This window comes from Phacochoerus africanus, chromosome 15 (assembly GCF_016906955.1).
Source record: "Phacochoerus africanus isolate WHEZ1 chromosome 15, ROS_Pafr_v1, whole genome shotgun sequence".
NCBI lineage: Eukaryota > Metazoa > Chordata > Mammalia > Artiodactyla > Suidae > Phacochoerus > Phacochoerus africanus.
In genome coordinates, this window is record NC_062558.1 from 51,151,668 (window position 1) to 51,167,133 (window position 15,466).

General features: G+C 58.6%; 2 protein-coding genes across 3 annotated transcripts; both read right to left on the minus strand.

Annotated features, from left to right (window-relative positions):
- Nucleotides 1-454: 454 nt before the first annotated feature.
- ESS2 (ess-2 splicing factor homolog) lies at nucleotides 455-10,673 on the minus strand. Of its 2 annotated transcripts, none has more exons than XM_047761255.1 (10): nucleotides 10,487-10,672; nucleotides 8,934-9,102; nucleotides 8,741-8,842; nucleotides 6,656-6,825; nucleotides 6,448-6,565; nucleotides 6,168-6,301; nucleotides 5,349-5,451; nucleotides 4,367-4,476; nucleotides 1,440-1,555; nucleotides 455-999 (listed from the first exon to the last, which is right to left on the minus strand). In XM_047761255.1, the coding sequence occupies exons 1-10, from the start codon at nucleotides 10,619-10,621 to the stop codon at nucleotides 720-722; spliced, it is 1,437 nt and encodes a 478-aa protein (XP_047617211.1). In that variant the 5' UTR covers nucleotides 10,622-10,672; the 3' UTR covers nucleotides 455-719. The 2 variants fall into 2 exon arrangements, with proteins under 2 accessions (XP_047617211.1, XP_047617212.1); XM_047761256.1 differs by lacking the exon at nucleotides 455-999 and adding an exon at nucleotides 1,008-1,258 and having other exon boundaries at nucleotides 10,487-10,673.
- A 633-nt stretch (nucleotides 10,674-11,306) lies between these two features.
- GSC2 (goosecoid homeobox 2) lies at nucleotides 11,307-15,210 on the minus strand. The gene is made up of 3 exons (XM_047761088.1): nucleotides 14,913-15,210; nucleotides 14,559-14,812; nucleotides 11,307-14,074 (listed from the first exon to the last, which is right to left on the minus strand). Exons 1-3 carry the CDS (start codon nucleotides 15,166-15,168, stop codon nucleotides 13,970-13,972), a joined length of 615 nt encoding a protein of 204 aa, XP_047617044.1. The 5' UTR covers nucleotides 15,169-15,210; the 3' UTR covers nucleotides 11,307-13,969.
- Nucleotides 15,211-15,466: the final 256 nt, after the last annotated feature.

Below are 15,466 nucleotides of genomic sequence, written 5' to 3' on the forward strand. Positions count from 1 at the left end.
TCCCCACTTCCTAGGGCCTAGCCATCATCCCTATGTGGGTAAAGAACCAGAAGTGGCCCTTTCCTGACCCTGGGCAGTCGAAGCCCCAAGCCCTCAGTGGGATACATGGCACTTGCAGGGCCAACTGGTGCCTGAGATCCTGAGTGCGATGAAGGCACAAGGGTGGCTGGGGTCACAGGCCGAGGGGTGGAGGCAGCCCTGCTCACCGGAAATGCTTTTTTTTGTTTGTTTGTTTGGGCTACACCACAGTATATGGAGGTTCCCAGGCTAGGGATCAAATAGGAGCTACAGCTGCCAGCCTACGCTACAGCACAGCAACTCGGGATCCAAGCCACATCTCGGGACAGACCACAGCTCACAGCAACACCAGATCCTTAACCCACTAAGTGAGGTCAGGGATCAAACCGGTGTCCTCATGGATACCAGTCGGATTCATTTCTGCTGAGCCACGACGTGAACTCCTGGAAATGCTCTTTAATTACGGTTAAATAGAGAGGAGGGGGGGTCCAATAAAAAACTGTACCAGCAAAGCCCTAGGATGCACCCCAGGGCCGCAGGGGCAGGTCCTGTGCCAGCCTGGCACCTTTCTTCTGTGGCTCCTGGGACGCTCACTACTTTGGACATGACCCTGGGTCCCTAGGAAGCTGGAGTCCTCCGCTGGGTAGACAGCTCCCCTGGAGGCTCCACAAAGCTTCCCATGGCCCAGCCCAGCCCAGGCCCTAGAAGAAGTCCGAGGCTTTGCGCCGGGCAGGAAGCTGCAGCAAATTGTCCGTGATGCAGGCTGGGTCCTGGCTGAGGGGGGTGCGTGTGGCAGAGCCGGGAGCCGGTGTGCTTGTGGGGGTCTGAGGCCCACCAGCTGGGGTCTTGAGGTGGGCCGAGCGGGCCGGGGATGGTGTATAACTGGCTCGCAGGGCCCGGTCCGTGTATTTGCTAGCTGTCCTGCTCACAAGGCGCTGCAGCGCCGGGGACATGGCTGGGCTCAGGCCTTTGGGGGTAAGGCTGCAGTGGAAGGGGTGTGCAAGAGGCAGGATTAGGCCCAATCATGCACACCAGCAGCAGGCCCTCCCTCAGCCCCAAAGGAAGGCCCCCAGGAAATGTGTGGTCATTCTAGGCGGAGGACGCTGGATGGCCTAGCACAGGACAGTGAGGCCAAACCTGAGATCAAGGGGTGCAGTTGCCCCTAGCCGTGGGGCTGAAGTGACGACACCAACTCCACAGGGTAGATGGAAGCTCAGAGGAGATGGGCCTAAAGGTACCCCTGAGAGATGAGTGAGAGAGGCTCGAAAAAAGGTAGAGCCCCCCAACCCCAGCTCTGGACCAGGACTGCCACAAGGCCCCCGCCAGACCCAGGTTCTGAGCACATGTCCACACCAGGGGGGGCGCGGGCAAGCAGGGCAAAGAGACACCCCCACCCCCACCGGGGCCAGGCCACCCCTCACCTGGCCAGGTTTTCCGTCACTCTTCGCAAAGCCTCCTGCTTCTTGGCCCGGTTCTTGGCGGCAGCCTCGTTGGCCATCTTTAGCCCCAGCCGCTCCCTGCGGCCGGGCTCCAAGATCTAAAAGGCAGCAGGTGTGTGGGTGGCCTGACTAGGGGTGCCAACCTTTTCCTGTGGCCCCTGGATCCCAACAACCCCCAATCACTTCCTTGAAAGCCCCCTAGAGCCCACCCTCCTGCCTGGCCTGGGCTTTTCATGAAGCTGGCATGGCCCAACCAGGAACTTCTGATCGTTCAGAAAAGGGGTCTCATTTCGGTTGGCTTCCCTCTGAACACCGGGATGAACTGACCTCCCGGATTTCTCTACAGAGCTTCAGGACGTATGTTCAGGGACTAGCTTTCTGCCAGGGCATCTATCTTGGTGTTTTGTTCCTTTTCTCACTTACAGGAACTCTACCTACATTGACTATGTTAACATACACCATTCAGATTTCTCTTCACTTGTTTGCTTTTTTTGTTTTTTAGGGCCACACCAGCAACATATGGAGGTTCCCAGGCTAAGAATCAAATCAGAGCTGTAGCCACTGGCCTATGCCACAGCAACAACAATGCAGGATCCGAGCTGCATCTGTGACCTATACCACAGCTCACAGCAATACTGGATACTTAACCCACTGATCAAGGCCAGGGATGGAACCCGCATCTTCATGAGTGTTAGTTGGGTTCATTAACTGCTAAGCCACAACGGGAACTCCTTCACTTGTTTGCTTTTAATCTTATTTTTGATGTTTTCTGCTTCACTTGAGGTTGTCACCTTCACATGGCATAACCCAACATTGCCGCCTTTGTGATTTTTTTTTTTCTTTTTATGGCCACACTCGCAGCACATGGAAGTTCCAGGGCAAGGAATTGAATCTGAGCCATAGCGGCAATGTACACCACGGCTGCAAGCAACACTGGATCTTATTTTTTTTTGTCTTTTGTCCTTTTAGGGCCACACCTGTGGCATGTGAAGGTTCCCAGGCTAGGGGTCGAATCGGAGCTATAGCCACCGGCCTATGCCAGAGCCACAGTAACGTGGGATCTGAGCCGCGTCTGCGACCTACACCACAGCTCACAGCAACGCCAGATCCTTAACCCACTGAGCAGGGCCAGGGATCGAACCCGCAACCTCATGGTTCCTAGTCGGATTTATTTCCACTGTACCACAACGGGAACTCCGACACTGAATCTTTTTAACCCACTGCACTGGGCTGGGGATCGAATCTGCACCTCTGCAGTGACCTGGGATGCTGCAGTCCGATGTGCCACAGCAGAGGTTCTGCTTTGTGATTTCTTACTTCGTTAGATTTAGAAAGTCCTTTCTGCCTTTAATATCAGAATAAATATTAACGGGTGTGTCATTCTGAAGTTTTGCACTCATTATTTTAATGCTTTACTTTTTTGCCACCTTATTGGAATCATCCTGCTACACGTGTTAAGGACCTGGTTCACCCTATTTCCAAATACCCAGCACAAACAACACGAGGCGCCATCTCTCTCCTGCCCCCAATTCTGCCTAGGACTGAGGACCAGCAGCTCACTCCTGACATGCTGGCCATATACACCCCTCCTGCAAGTATTTCTTGGTTGTCACTATGCCTCAGACTGAGAACCAAGGCACCAAGGCCCTATGAATGTGGCCTGGACAAGCGTCTCTCCTGTGCTGGAGGAGGGCACCCTCCCCTCAGCTGCCCTGCTCTGTGCCCTCCTGTAAGTCCAGCCTACAAGCCTGTGCTCTCCTCCCAAGCTGAGTCACTCCTACTGACTAAACCCTTCTGTTGCTACAATGATTGATTCTTTTTCCTTTACACTTGAAGTAGATTACTGCCAGTGTTTAAAGAAACCTGTGGAGGAGTTCCTGTCATGGCAAAGCAGAAACAAATCTAACTAGGAACCTTGAGGTTGCAGGTTCGATCCCTGGCCTCACTCACTGTGAGCTGTGGTGTAGGTTGCAGACGAGGCTTGGATCTGGCGTTGCTGTGGCTGTGGCGTAGGCCGCCAGCTACAGCTCCCATTGGATCCCTAGCCTGAGAATTTCCATATGCCACGGGTGCCGCCCTAAAAAGTCCAAAAAAAAAAAAAAAAAGGTAAAGGAACCTGCGAACCCCCCCTCCCCAGACCTACATTAACCCCAGACTGCTGCCCAATTTTGGGGGGTTTCAAATCAGATAACATTACTTGTGGTACCACCAATCCCTGCCACCAGTGATGCCCCCGTACGGAGGTTGGCAGAGCAACACACAGGACTGCCACAAAGGGCGGAGTGTGCAGGCCTATGTCCAAATCCCCCCAAGCCATATCCATCGCTGTTTCGCCACAAACTGAGCAAACCAGGGGCCTTCCCAACACCACTCTGGGGCCCCACCTGCCCACCCACTCCCTGGGCCACCCCATCTCTATGAACTACCTGCACCCAGCCTTCTGCCCGCCTGGCTCACAAAGGGCCTCCCTCACAGGCTTCAGGCCCCATGAACCACACTCTGACCACTCCTCCAACACCGGGCTGGGCCATGCAATCTGGTTCTCCTGTAACCAGAGGCCTTTCCATCAGGACCCTGCCCTCCTGAGGACACAGTGTGTCACATGGGACGCAGGGGCTCCAGGACCCTTCCTGGCCCTCAGGCCTGTGGTGTAGTTGAGCTTCTGGCCTACCTGAGACCAGCCCTCATCTCTGCACCGCCCTGTGCTCCAGGTCCACAGGCTCAGGCACCACAGCAGCTTTCTGACTGGATGCCTGGCCCACTCCCACGTCCCCCCGTGCCAGACCCACCCGCCCACACTCTGGCACCTGCGCAGGTCTGTAGCCCCCTCCCCTCTTCACTAGACCATGGGAGCTCAGAAGGCCTCATGTCCACTTGGGCCCACCTGTACTACCCCCACCACCACCCACCTTGAAGGCTGGCCCGGGTGTCCTGTCCACGTAGGGGCTTTCGGATCCTTCTACTCTCAGGGGTGTGTTCTCTACCTCCCCCCAGGTCATCAGCGGGGACTCGTTCACACCTGCAGAGGAAGAACCCACAGTCACCTTAGGCCAGGGACCGGGGGGGGGGGGGTAGATCCCAGCCCACAGGCACCAAGGCTAGCAGCTGGCCCTCCATCTTTCCCAGGACACGCAACCTGGCACCTCTGCCCTGAGAGGGAAACACCATGGCCACTGTGCACGCCAGAACCTGCAACCAGGGACTTAGCCTGGTTGCCCCCCCAGAGAGGTGCAGACTCCACCACAATGGAGGAGATGCTTAGGACTTCCAAACCACCCAGGAGCTGGGAAAACCATGGTGCCCTCGTAGGCCCTGGCCACAAAGGCCAGCATGGGCCCAGGAGGCCACCCTGAGTTGCACGCACCCTCTCAACTCCCTATATTTAGGTTAACGAGCACCTTGTGCCCACTGACGTGGAGCCCAGAACTGGGAGATGTCACCCAGGACTGACGGTGGCACGAGGCGGGCAGCCTGAGCAAGGGAAGCCACGCAGCCCAGCAGGACCCCTCAGGCCCCGGTGCACCCAGCCTCCTGGAGACAGAGTCTGGCTTCCACACACACGTTCTACAAGAGAAGATGCCTGCCCAGCGCCCCTGTGCTCACCATGCCGCCTTAGCATGCTCACCACACCAGTCTGTCCTGCCAAGGTGAGGGCCAGGCAGAGGCCACCTAGCTAGACCAACAGGCCCCATCTGTCTCAGGCCTAAGAGTCCAGCTCACCTGCAGCCCTGTTCAGCCCTGGCGTTGCAGGGGTGGGACACTAGGCCCAAGTCACATTCAGTGAAAGCCAGATCCAGGAGAGCAGCAGGAGTGGCTGGGGCCAACGGGGCAGCCCACCTCCCCCTAGGCCATCCCAGCAGCAGGCCAGCTGGCCAGGGGCAGGCTTCTCACCAGGGGCAGGAGAAGGGGTGGCAACAAATCCAAACCCGCCCACTCGGGGGGACTCCTGGGGGATCAGCTCCTTGCCGTCTGGACCCACCTTGCCCTGTTTGTGCTGGAACAAGAGGAGAAGTGGAGTCAGGCCCGCCCACCCGTCTGCCCATGGGCACCTTCCCTCCTGGGAGCAGACCCAGGGGAAGGAGGGAGAACCCCCCGGAGCAGCATTCATGTAAGGGAAGCGCCCCCTCCATGGAAACCAGGGCGGTGGGGCCTCGGCCACACCCCCACCACGTGCAGGGGGTCCCCCCACACCCACACTATGTCCAGAGCCCCCACGGGAACTATGCTAATGCAGGACACCTGCGCTCTGACCTCCTCCCTGCTAGGCAACTGTGAGAGCCTCCAAAACAGTCTTCCCAACCCCTCCTGCCCCCTTCAACCCACCAGAGGCATTACCACACAAGGGCTGAAATCTCTGCTGCCCACCTCACCAAGCCCTTCCCCCACAGGCCTTGTCTCCCCAAGCCCTGCCCTGGGTGGGGGTGGGGGTGGGGGTGGGGGTGGGGGTATGGTCAGATCAGGTGGCTCCGGCTGCCTCCCTCCTCCCACATCTTTGCCCCCAAGGGAGCCAGCACAGAGCTGACCCACAAAATGTCTGAGCAAGACTGCCGACCAAGAGTCCCCAGGGATCCGAGAAAAGCTTCAGGAGCCCCCCCCACAGGGACTCAATCACCACAGTCCTGCCAAGCTCTGCTGAGCCTGAGGTCGGTCCTGACTTAGGAGGGCAGCTGAGAACAGAGGGGTGAGGCTTGGAGCCCCAGGGTCCCCCACCTGGGCATTGAGGGCAGCAGCCTGCTGCAGCTGGGACCGGCTCAGTGCCTGGCTGAAGGGGTCCTTGAGGAAGCGCGTGTTCTTGTGCACCACCTGCCGGGGCTTCTTAAACAGCTGCTCTTCGTCAGGGACGCCTGGCAGATGGGCAGAAATGGGTATCAGGGTGGGCCACCCCTGGCCACGCCATGGGAGGAGCACAGCCTGGCCGAGGCTGGGGGGCCACTGCTCAAACAGGCCAGGACACCTGGAAGCCCCACCCCGACCCCCGCCGGCTGCTCACCCTCTGGGTAGTACATGAGGGAGTTCTTGGCCTTGTACTTCCAAGTCTCCACGCCGGCCTGGCTGCTCTCGATAGCTTTGTGCTCAGCTGACGGAAGCTCCAGGTTGTCTTTCTGCCTCTGAGTCATGGGGAGTGAGGGTCAGAGAGGCCCCTGGGCCCTGGGCCCCCCAACCCCAAAAGAGAGTGCCTCCGCCATGCGCCAGGGCACCTTCTCGAACTCCTCCTCAGCCTGGTAGAGCCAGGCGTGGCGGGCGCGGCTCTTCTCCTTGGCCACCTCCATGACCTCCTGGAAGGAGGCGTTGTCCTCACTTGTGTACCGGCTCAAGAAAACATCCAGGCTGGGCAGGGCCGCCTCCTCCTCCTCCTTCACAGACTCTCCTGCATGGGGCACGGGCGTGGGATGAGGAGCCATGAATGGCACAAGTAGCACCCTGGGTTCCAGTGACAATCAGGGTTGGAGCCCTCCCCCAGCTGTGGGTCTGTCTGTGAGCCCGCACTGCCAGATGACCCCCTGGGGGCAAAGTTACCACCCCAGCTGCCAGGCAGCCCCAGGGGCCACCTCATCTACTGGCTGCCAATGCAGCAAGTGCTCTGACTCAGACCAGGGAGGGGCAAGGGGGTGGATAGCAGAACGACATGATCACGGCAGGTCTTTCCCACCAGCATGGTACCAGTAATGTAGGCCCTGCCTCCAAAGCTCTGGGCTGTCCCTCTGTCCCTGGTGTGTCCTCATCCTGATTTCCTCCCTCCTGGTACTTGCGTTACAGTTCGATGGGTGACTGTCACCTAAGCCTGTGACCTGCTGGTAGACCTGATGGCGGGGACCTCATATTATCTTGCGTGCATGCTGGGGGTTGGGGGGTTGCCTCGCAGGCACCAGGCCACAGGAGAGCCTCTTCGCCACACTACCACCTGATAGGCCAAGTGCAGAACACTGCGCCTAAAAGGTCAAGACTGGAGTGAGAAAGATGGGGATGCAGACCTCGTCTCGATAGCTCTGGGACCTACAGAAGTTACTGCCTTCCTAAGCCTCACTGTGTTCACCTATCACTGTGAACAAGATGATACCTACACTCGGGTTAGCTAAAGAATTCCTGTGTTGACTGACAAACAAGGGGGTGATGCACATGCCATGGTGTAACGCAGAGCCAAGCTCTGAGGACACTCAGGGTGTGCTGTGTGAGCAGCAGAAGGCTGGGTTCAGAGGCGGAAAATGCCATGCCTGTGAGAGTACACAGGGCATGGAAGCCAGGAGAGCTCTCATGGATGAGAACCTAGTGAATAGTACACATGCATGGTCACTGCTGACAGACTGGGAGGAGGCCCGAGGGTTCACAGAATGCTCCTTCCATGAGAGGCTCCCTCCTAAAGTGGGGATGAACCTTAACACCCCAGTAAGCACGCCGAAGAGATGTGGGAGGCCCACCATGTGCACACACCATCCAATGCAGAGCGTGCGGGCAGAAGCAAAACAACTGCTCTTGTGGAGGAAGGGACAGTAAACAAACAGAAAGGCCTTTTAGAGGGCCATGCCCTGCATTGAGAAAACAGCCAGGCGGCAGAGAGCAGAGCATAGGAGTAAGGTGACTCGCCACTGGGAGGTCAGGGAAGGGCTCCCCGACAGGCGACATCTGAGCAGAAACATGAAGGAGGAAAAGCAAGCACTACAGTCATCCAGGGGTAGAGGCCAGCTCAGGAGAAGCAAGTGCAGAGGGCTGAGAATCTTAAGGGGCCAGTGAAGGAAGGAGCCCTCCAAGGCCCATAAGCCCACCAACAGGGCTGACACAGTGAGAAGGCCACCAAGAGGGAACTCAAGGTTCCCATTCGTGGCGGGGAGTGGGGGTGGGGCAGAGGCTCAGAAGATTCCCTACTTTTGGAGCGGGACCCAGATTTTCTGCTTCCTAGACCGTAGCTCCCAAACCCTATGGGTGCCACTAAGGCAAAGAGACCCTCAGGGACAAGGTGTGGTCTGCCTCTGGACACCACCGGGCCCCCAAGGTGAAGGCCCCAGGCAAAAAGAACGCACACGGAGTTCCCATCGTGGCGCAGTGGTTAACGAATCTGACTAAGAACCATGAGGTTACAGGTTCGATCCCTGCCCTTGCTCAGTGGGTTAACGATCCAGCGTTGCCGTGAGCTGTGGTGTGGGTCGCAGACGCTGTTGCTGTGGCTCTGGTGTAGGCTGGCAGCTACAGCTCCGATTGGACCGCTAGCCTGGGAACCTCCATATGCCGAGGGAGCGGCCCAAGAAATAGCAAAAAGACAAAAAAAAAAAAAAAGAACGCACACTCACCAGTGCCATCCTCCAGGCCGCGGCCCCGGCCCCGGGCCTTACTGCCTACCACTCCACTGCCTGTGTGCACCTCAGGGGTTTCAAACGTGGCTGGAGTCACATCTGGGGAAAGTTGGGGTGGGAATAAAGAGAGGGAGCCTGAGGCAACAGTTCAGTGGGAGTCCCCTCCCCGCCCCCAAGGGAGTCCTCTTACAGGGCGGTGGAGGCTCTCTAGACATCTTGCCCAGGGCAGAGCCAAACTTGATGGCGATCTGGCGCATGCGCTCCAAGTCTCCATTCTCCTCTGCCTCCAAGTACTCCTTCTGCGCCTGCAGCTTCTCCACGTCAGGGAAGAAATCCCTCTGGATGACCGTCTGGAGGCCCTGAAGGAGTGATCAGAACACAAGTCAGAGGTTCCATCTGCCTTTCAGCCCTTAAAGTGCATACTGAGGCTCCCAAGTCCTGTCCAGCCCAATGATCCCCAAAGCTTGGGGACACTTTTAAAGCTTTCTCTCTCCCTCACTAACCTATCATTCTTGTTTATTTATTTGTTTGCTTTTTAGTGCTGCACCTGAAGCACACAGAAGTTCCCAGGTTAGGGGTCGAATCGGAGCTACAGCTGCTGGCCTATGCCTCAGGCACAGCAACACAGGATCCAAGGCAAGTCTGCAACCTACACCACAACTCACAGCAACACCAGACCCTCGACCCCCTGAGCAAGACCAGGGCTCAAACCTGCATCATCATGGATACTAGTGGGATTCGTTTCTGCTTCACGACAAGGGGAACTCTCTAACCCATCATTCTTGCTCTCCTTTCTTAACTCCACCTCCACATCAGCCTGATCAATGTGCTTGTTGCCACCTTCATTCCACCAAAACCACTACTTCCTTTTTTGTTTGTTTGTTTTGTTTTTTAGGGATGAACCCATGGGCATGTGGAGGTTCCCAGCTGGGGGTCCAATGGGAGCTGTAGCTGCTGGCCTGCACCACAGCAACACAGGATCTGAGCCTCATCTGCAACCTACACCACAGCTCACAGCAACGCCAGATCCTTAAACCACTAAGCAAGGCCGGGGATAGAACCTGCATGAGGATGCTAGTCAGATTTGTTAACTTCTGAGCCAGGTCGGGAACTCCCACACCCTCTATTCTGATCTGAACCCTTTACCAGGATGACTTCAGCCAGTCACCCCACCACCAGCACTGGTTGAGATTCCCACCTCTGCAGCTCCAGACAGACTTGATCCTGAGCTATAATTCCGTGCATCCAGGTGTCCCCTAAAGCCACCTGCCTCCAGCATTGCAGAGGCCTCCCCTACACTTAACTGACTTCCTCCAAACCCTGTGCCAGCTTCTCCTCCTGCGTTGTTTCCGGCAGGATCAAGGCCTACTTCAAAGGTGGGAGGCCCACCGACGCAGCGATGCTACGATGCCACCGTTTCTAGAACCCTCAGCCTTAGCACTTGCTATTATCGCCCTCCAGGAAGTTCTCTCTGTCACCATCCTCCTAAATTCCTAATGATCGTTTAATAAAAACTTGTTTCTCTGACGCCCACCCGCAACCTCGTACAGACACACTCAACCCCCACTGCCCCCTGACAGCAGGGACACCTCGCTCTACACACTGTTTGTTTGGCTCTCAGACCGTCCACGCTCGACAGCAGAGGCTCGGACTGCTCCACCGCCGCGAGGAGACGAGAGTGTCGCGGGACAGGGGGAACGCGGGACGGGCCCAGACGTCACTGTCGTCCGCGCCGAGTCCTACCTCGATGTACTCCTCCTCGTCCAGCACCCGCTGCCTGCTTGTTGCAGGCCCGGCCTCCCCGGCTGCGCGCTTCCTCCGAGGCTGGGACGCGGCAGGAAGCATCAGGGCCCGGGCCGGCGGCCCAGGCGTCTCCATCACTATCCCAGCACCGCCCCGGCGGCGCAGAGGCGACACCGGCTGAGGTGGGGCGCACCAGCTGCGCAGGCGCCTGAAACTGCTGACCAATCGGAGAGCCGCGTGTTTCCGAAGACCGGCCGGCGCTCCTTACTGACGTCACCGGGACCCTTTGGGTTCTTATTCCTCGCCCCGCCCCGCTCTGTTCATGCCTTGTGGGTTGTGAGTGCCGGGGCGGGGGGCGCTGCGGTGGTGAGACTAAAGGGCGTGTTGTTCCCGCTAATTGTGAAAAATTCCAGCGCCGAATACTTGGAAGCCTTGGAATTCCAATTTCTCGCAAATAAGCACTACATATACTTCTATTTCATTAACAAAGACACACTCTTCAGGAGTTCCCGTTGTGGCGCAGTGGTTAACGAATCCGACTAGGAACCATGAGGTTGCGGGTTCGGTCCCTGCCCTTGCTCAGTGGGTTAACGATCCGGCGTTGCCGTGAGCTGTGGTGTAAGTTGCAGACGCGGCTCGGATCCCGCGTTGCTGTGGCTCTGGCGTAGGCCGGTGGCTACAGCTCCGATTCGACCCCTAGCCTGGGAACCTCCATATGCCGCGGGTGCGGCCCAAGAAGTAGCAACAACAAAAGACAAAAAAACACACACACAAAAAAAACAAAGACACACTCTTCAGAAAACTTCGTTATATACGCGTTTCAAAGTTTTTATTCAATCTTTATGCGAGAAATGTCTAGTCCCTAAATGCTACAGTTGGCTTCCAAGAAGACAGCTAATTCTTATCGAAGTGGACCTGAAAATTGCCTAAGCATTTTCCCGAACCATCATTTCTTCCAAAAGGAGGTTGTGAATTACACCAAACAAGTTCTGCCCCAGAATGATTCAGTATAGGCAGTTATTCTGTTATGGAGTAGTGTCTCCATGGTATTGGTTCCTGCCCTCATAAAGCTGGAGTCAAATGCAGACGACAGACACTAGTCAGATCATCCCACAAACAGGCATAAAATGGCACGGTCAAGTGCAAGAGAGCAGAATCCTACCTGGGGGGCAGTCAGGGGAAGTTTCCAGGGAAGGGAGTGGTTGCAGGCATTGACCAGGTGGAGGGGGAGAGCTTGTTTGAAGGCCAGCGGGAGAAGACCTTTGCATACACAGAGTGCAAGGAACAGTGGGGTAGGAGCTGATGCCAGAGGGGCAGGGCCAGGCTGCAGGTAAGTCAGGAGTCATGGGTCAAGGCAACTTTGTTTTGTCTTTGTTCTGGGAGCAGTGGAAGCCCTTGGAGTGCTGTAGGCAGGAGGGGGACAGGTTCGGACTTGTACCCTGGCTTTTACGGAGAATGAATCACAGAGGAAACAGAGTGGTGCAGGCAGACAAGCTGGAGGAGGCTGCAGTGGTCAAGGTGAGAGATGACAGTGGTTTTCACCAGGTTTGAGCCTGGAAAGAAGATGGATTCTGGGATTGTTTTTGGAGAAAATCAACCTGGAACCTGGAAAGAAGATGGATTCTGGGATTGTTTTTGGAGAAAATCAACTTGCTGTTGGCCTGGGTTTGGTGGGTGAGGGAGAGGAGGAGTCAAGGTGCTTGCCAACTCTGTTTTATGCACCTGGAATGCACAGAGGAAGAGGCTGCTATGGACAAGGGGACTTAGAGGTGCTGTGGGCTTCCAGGTGGAGTCAAGGGACAGCTAGACATAACTCTTTAGCACAGGAGAGAGGCCTGGGCTGGGATGTAAACGTGAGACAGAGATAGGAACCGAGCCTGAGAGTGGAGGTGATAAACTGAGGTGAGAACAGAGATGAGAAGAGAGTGCCTGGGCTCAGCCCGGGACACTTATGTTATGGCAGCTGTAGGGGAAGCCTGCCCAAGGCAGCTGGAGAGGAACGAAAAAGCTGGAGGGCAGCACAGCCAATGGTCCTTTGAAAGTGGAGACTTGATCACGGGTGTCCCACACCATGACAAAGAGCCACTCAGACAACAAGGGCAGAGGTTCTGGGGCCAGGAGGCTAAGGATGTCCCAGCCTGTGGGGAAGCCCTGAGGGCAAGTTGGGCAATCTCCAAGGATAAGGCCAGGATTTGAAGAGAAGGCTCTGTGGCAGCCAGAAGAGCATCCTGGGGGGGTTAGTGAGGGCTGCTGTACTGAGCCACCTGACAGTGTCAGAGCAGCCCTGGCCTGGCAAGGGGCACATGCATGGTGCTACCTGACCTGACACCTCCCACCTCCGAGAGCCCTGGGAGCTGCAGCCTTGGCTTCAGCACCTTTTGTGGAGAGACCCAGACACCAGACATTGCCCCTACCCTCCAGGACCTGTGAGGAAGCAGAACTAAGTCCTCAGGCCAGATGAGGGGTGTCAGGCCTTGTGCCCACTGTACAGGCCAACTTGGGGATCAATTGAAGCCTTGCTTTCACACTGTCCTTCTCCCTGGAGCCAGGATGATGGAGGCTATAGCAGGTGTTTTCAAGGCAGTTTGCAGATCCCCCTCAATTGAACATCTTCTTGTCCCACAGGATGGCAGAAATTGACCGCATGAGGGAGGCAGACACTTCTGCACAGAAGCCCCTCAAAGTGGGGAAGCCAATGACCTCCACCCAAGAAGCAGCTCCCAGAGGCCAGGGCAGGCCCCCAGGGTGCTGGCAACGATCCATGCAGCAATGTGCTCTGCTGGGGGCACTCCACACAGGGGCGGAGAACTCACTGGGCTCTGACAAACTGGCCCCCCTCCCTGGGAAGAAGGCCAGATCCCACTGGGTGTAGAGTGAGGTCATGGAAGACTGCAGTGTCTGCACCGCTTTTTCTGTATTTGCAGTTCACAGGATTGATGGGTGGGAAAGGGGCTTCAAGAAATTCCCTTAATCTACAGGTAAGGACCCTCTGGCCCTGTGTAGCAGCCCCAGGATGCAGACACCACCCTCTCCGCCTTGGGAGGGCTGCAGGTGGGTCAAGGTGGAGAGGACTGAGGTTGGCACCGGCAGGAGGGGAGGAGGAGTCCCAGCGCCTGGTGGCCAAGGGGTGGCTGTGGTCCTGGGGCCGTTTAGTACCTCCTGGGTGTGTGCGTGGGGGGTTGAGGAAGTTGACCTTCCTTGTGTCCCACACTCCATCCCCGAATCTCCCCAGCCCTGCGGCCGCTGGCCATTGGAAAGCAGGGCGCACAGAGCAGGGGGCATGGGGCGCTCTCCCGCCTGGCTCAAGTGGCGCGGGGACACACGCAGAGGGAGATGCTGCATCGAGCTCCAGGACGCAGACAGCTGTGCAGACTCCACGAAAGAGGCTGGTGTCCTCTCCCACCTCCTGTTATGGCAGATCTCTCTTCTCCCAGCGCTGAGGCCAGAGGACGCCGCCGAGCCCAGGAGTGACCCCCATGGCCGTCAGCAGCTCTCCTTAGGGGGTTTCTTGGCTCCCGGCAGGAGCCTACCAGACGCTGACGCGCGTTTCTGGTGTCGCCACTTGGCCCGGCGGTTCTTGAACCAGACCTGAGGAGAAGGAGAGGCGCTCAGGCACGCCCAGCCTGGGGATCTGCGTCCCACGCAGCTTCCAAAGTGGACCCGCCAGGGCCTCGGGATGCAGGTGTGTGCGGACGAAGAATGCGGAGCCAGGTCCGCTCAGCGGCTGTGCCCTGCTCTCTCACCTGCTGCAGATGCCGGTAGCAACTTGGGCATCGGGGCTGTAACAGCTTCCCCACTCGGACCAGCATACTTGCCCTCCCCTTCCCACCCCCTGCTGCTGCGCGCTCTCCCGAGCTTCCCAAATTCCGGAACATGCATGCTCTCCTCGATAGTCCTGGGTGGTGCTGGGGAGGGGAGTTTAAAACTAAGGAAAAGAAACCAGCCTTATCTCCGCTCCAGCTCCTGCCCTTCCGCAAGAGCCAGTCCCTGCCCGCCTCTCGTTCCGGACCCGCCCGGCGCTCCCTCGCTCCCGGGGCCTCCGCGCTTCGGGCCCCGAGTCGCGGACACACACCTCCACACGCTCCTCGCGCAGGCGGATGCGGCCGGCCAGCCGCTCCCGCGTGCCCACGTCGGGGTACTGGTTCTGCACGAAGAGCGCCTCCAGCGCCTGCAGCTGCTCCTCGCTGAAGATGGTGCGGTGGCGCCTCGTGCGTCGCTGCGGCCCGGGGCTGCTCGCGCCCGGCAGCGCCCCAGAGCCTTCGGTAGACGAGGCCAAGGGCAAGGGCGCCGTGGGTCCTAGCCTCACCGGCCAAGGCAGCCGCGCGCCTGCGGGGCGAGGGTGCGTTGAGGCGCGGGGCAGGCGCCGGGCTCCAATCCCACCGCACCGCGCTGGGGACCCCCGGGCCCGCGCCCTCCGCCCACTCACCCAGCCCCGAGGCCGGCTCCGGGGCCCGTTGGGGCGCGGCGCGGGGGCCGCAGCAGCAGCAGCAGGCACAGGGAACCGCCTCAGGCGTCCCGGGCGCCCCGGGCTCCGCGGGGCTTTGGCGGCCGGCGGCCGGCGGCGGAGGGGCGGCCCGGGCCGTGGGGCTCCGCTCGGGGAGGCCGGAGAGGATATGCTCAATGGAGAAGGGGCAGAGCCTCCCGGAGCCCCTGCGGCCCGACGCGCCCCCGGCCGCTGTCATGCCGCCTGTTGGCCACCGCCGCCGCCGCGGGAATATATCCGTCGGGGGGGCGCGCGGTAATCCCCGGGCCGGGCGCCGCGTCCACGCGGGCTAATCCCGCCTCACCGCCAGCAGCGCGCTAATCCCCGGCGGCCGCGGCGGAGGCGGGAGGGGCTGCGGGGGCCCTGCGCCCCGCATCGGTGCCCCTGACCCGTGGGGCTGGCTGAGCGCGGGGCTGCCTCCAATGCCCACCCTCCTGCGGTCTAGCCCTGAGGCTAGGGCGGCGCCTAGAGGACGCCGGGAGCGGTGCAGCTCTAGG